The sequence below is a fragment of the Drosophila montana genome, unplaced genomic scaffold, assembly GCF_035044405.1.
Source record: "Drosophila montana isolate Dmon_TW-CO22-7 unplaced genomic scaffold, ASM3504440v1 contig_2524_1, whole genome shotgun sequence".
NCBI lineage: Eukaryota > Metazoa > Arthropoda > Insecta > Diptera > Drosophilidae > Drosophila > Drosophila montana.
Genome location: NW_026997389.1, coordinates 1 through 2155, shown reverse-complemented (window position 1 = coordinate 2155; position 2155 = coordinate 1). Strand labels below are relative to the sequence as shown.

Below are 2155 nucleotides of genomic sequence, written 5' to 3'. Positions count from 1 at the left end.
GCGGAGATAACGGACACCTCTCAACCTGGAAGCAGAAGCATCAGTAGAACCCACCAACACACTGGATATAATTTGGACACTATGGACCCGAAAGACTCCCCCCTATGGTGGAAGGACTTGGCATAAGAGGTAATGCCAATAGCTCCGCTGTCGCGATATCAGAGACAATCATATACGCATGCGACGCAGTACTGAAAGTCCGTAAGGGTGGAAACTCACACCGACTGGTGGCCTGTTTTAACGAGGAGCCAAACCCGGTAATTTCAAGTGCTTTGCGACGCTGCGGACGCGGAGCCTTTTGAACTGGCATACAAATTAGTCATGGGAAGGTTATGCAGGCAACCAATGCCAACAAACCCAAACCAGCTGAAACGCATAGTCCATACTCACCTTCCACGGCAGCCATCTGGAATTGCAACCCCCAGCAACTGGAATTGACGACTGTGCACCCACCGACGACAATGAACTGCTGAGAATTGTTGCGAAGGTGATGGCCGACAAATCCCCTGAACCAGACGACATCTCTAACAGCGTCATCAAAGCTGTCATCGCTACACGCCCCAGAAGATTCGTGGACCTATACACCCAATGCATCGTGGAATGCACAGTACCACGTAGATGGAAGCTCCAGCGACTTGTGCTCATACCGAAGCCCAGCAAGGAAATGGATGGGAGGGATCATCGCCCTCTGTGCATGCTGGACACGATAGGGAAAATCCTCGAGCGGATAATCTGCAATAGCCTAGAAAGCAAGCTTGCTGAAGTGCACGGTCTTTGTGATCGCCAATGTGGGTTCAGGAAGCATAGAAATACTACGGGTGCCATCAGGACGGTGGCTGATCTTGCAGAAGGCGCAATTAAAACCACAAGATGGGCAGGCACCAATCAGTACTGCCTAGTCTGCACAGTGGACGGGAGTTCTAGAAGCCCTAGCGGCCAGACACATCCTGAGTCAGATCATCAAACAAAACACACATACACACACAGACGCGACCGGATGCTATAGTCATCTCGGGAAAAGGAGAAGCTAGCTACTCAGAGGTACTGAGGAAAGTTAAAGCGGACGAGAAACTGGGAGGACACAAAAAGGAAAACTGCTACATCAGCTTAGGAATTCGGGAGAGAATACCACAGCATTTAGAAACCTGGTGGGCGAAACGCTAAGCGAAAATCCTGAGGTCCGGACGCTGTCCCACCGAGTCTCTATTGAGTGCAAGGACCTGGACGAGATAACGACCAGAGAGGACATCTGCGAGGCGCTGAGGGGTCAAATTCAAATATTTAACATAGCCCCAGAGAATATTAACCTCCGAAAGGAGTATGGCCAAACACAAACGGCGACTATAAGACAGCGGAAAGTGCTAAAAATGCCCTTTCAGTAAGTTTCCTGAAAGTGGGCTGGGTCAACTCAAGAATCCGCGAGTGGATAAACATCCCCAGATGTTTCAGATGCCTCGAGCTTAAACACCTTACAAGACACTGCAAGAGTGAACTGGATAGATCGAATCTTTGCCGACGATGCGGAGGAGAGGACCATCTGGCTAAGGACTGCAAACAAGAGACACAGTGCATGCTCTGCAAGGATAGGAACAATGACCCCAAACACATTGTCGGTAGCGGCAGATGCCCGCTGCGAGCCATACACGCCTATCGCTGGAAGTGGCTGGGTGGCACGTAAATGCAGAAAAGCGGCCATTTGGCCCCTCAACTCACCGGTCCAGGAAGTCAGAGCAGCACACGAAGGAATCGTCAGAGCTAAAATAAATGGAATCACCGTTTACAGTTGTTGCGCACCCCCAAACTGGGAACTGCGGCGGTTCCAAAACATGCTGTAGGAAATATCTGAAAACGCTCGCAACAGATCTCGCCTCGTCATAGCCGGAGACTTTCACGCCTGGGCCCTGGAATGGGGAGAGAGGGACCACTCTGCTAGAAGAGTTCGCGGCGATCGACTTGGGCCTTGCAAACGACGGGCGACGGGCTCACGTACTGCAAGGACGGTAGAGGCTCTATTATTGACCTCACCCTGCTCAGCAGCTCACTCTATAGGCTAACCACATGGAAAGTCAGCAATGAATTCACATTCAGCGACCACCAAGCAGTACATTTCGAGATGCACGGGAGAGGACGGAGAAAACAGCAGCCCAAAACAACA

The 2155-nt window shown here is 51.1% G+C and overlaps 1 protein-coding gene across 1 annotated transcript; it reads left to right on the top strand.

Moving 5' to 3' along the window:
- Positions 1–490: 490 nt before the first annotated feature.
- Positions 491–1678, top strand: LOC135428729 (uncharacterized). The gene is made up of 3 exons (XM_064682827.1): positions 491–788; positions 1135–1378; positions 1450–1678. The coding sequence occupies exons 1-3, from the start codon at positions 491–493 to the stop codon at positions 1676–1678; spliced, it is 771 nt and encodes a 256-aa protein (XP_064538897.1).
- Positions 1679–2155: the final 477 nt, after the last annotated feature.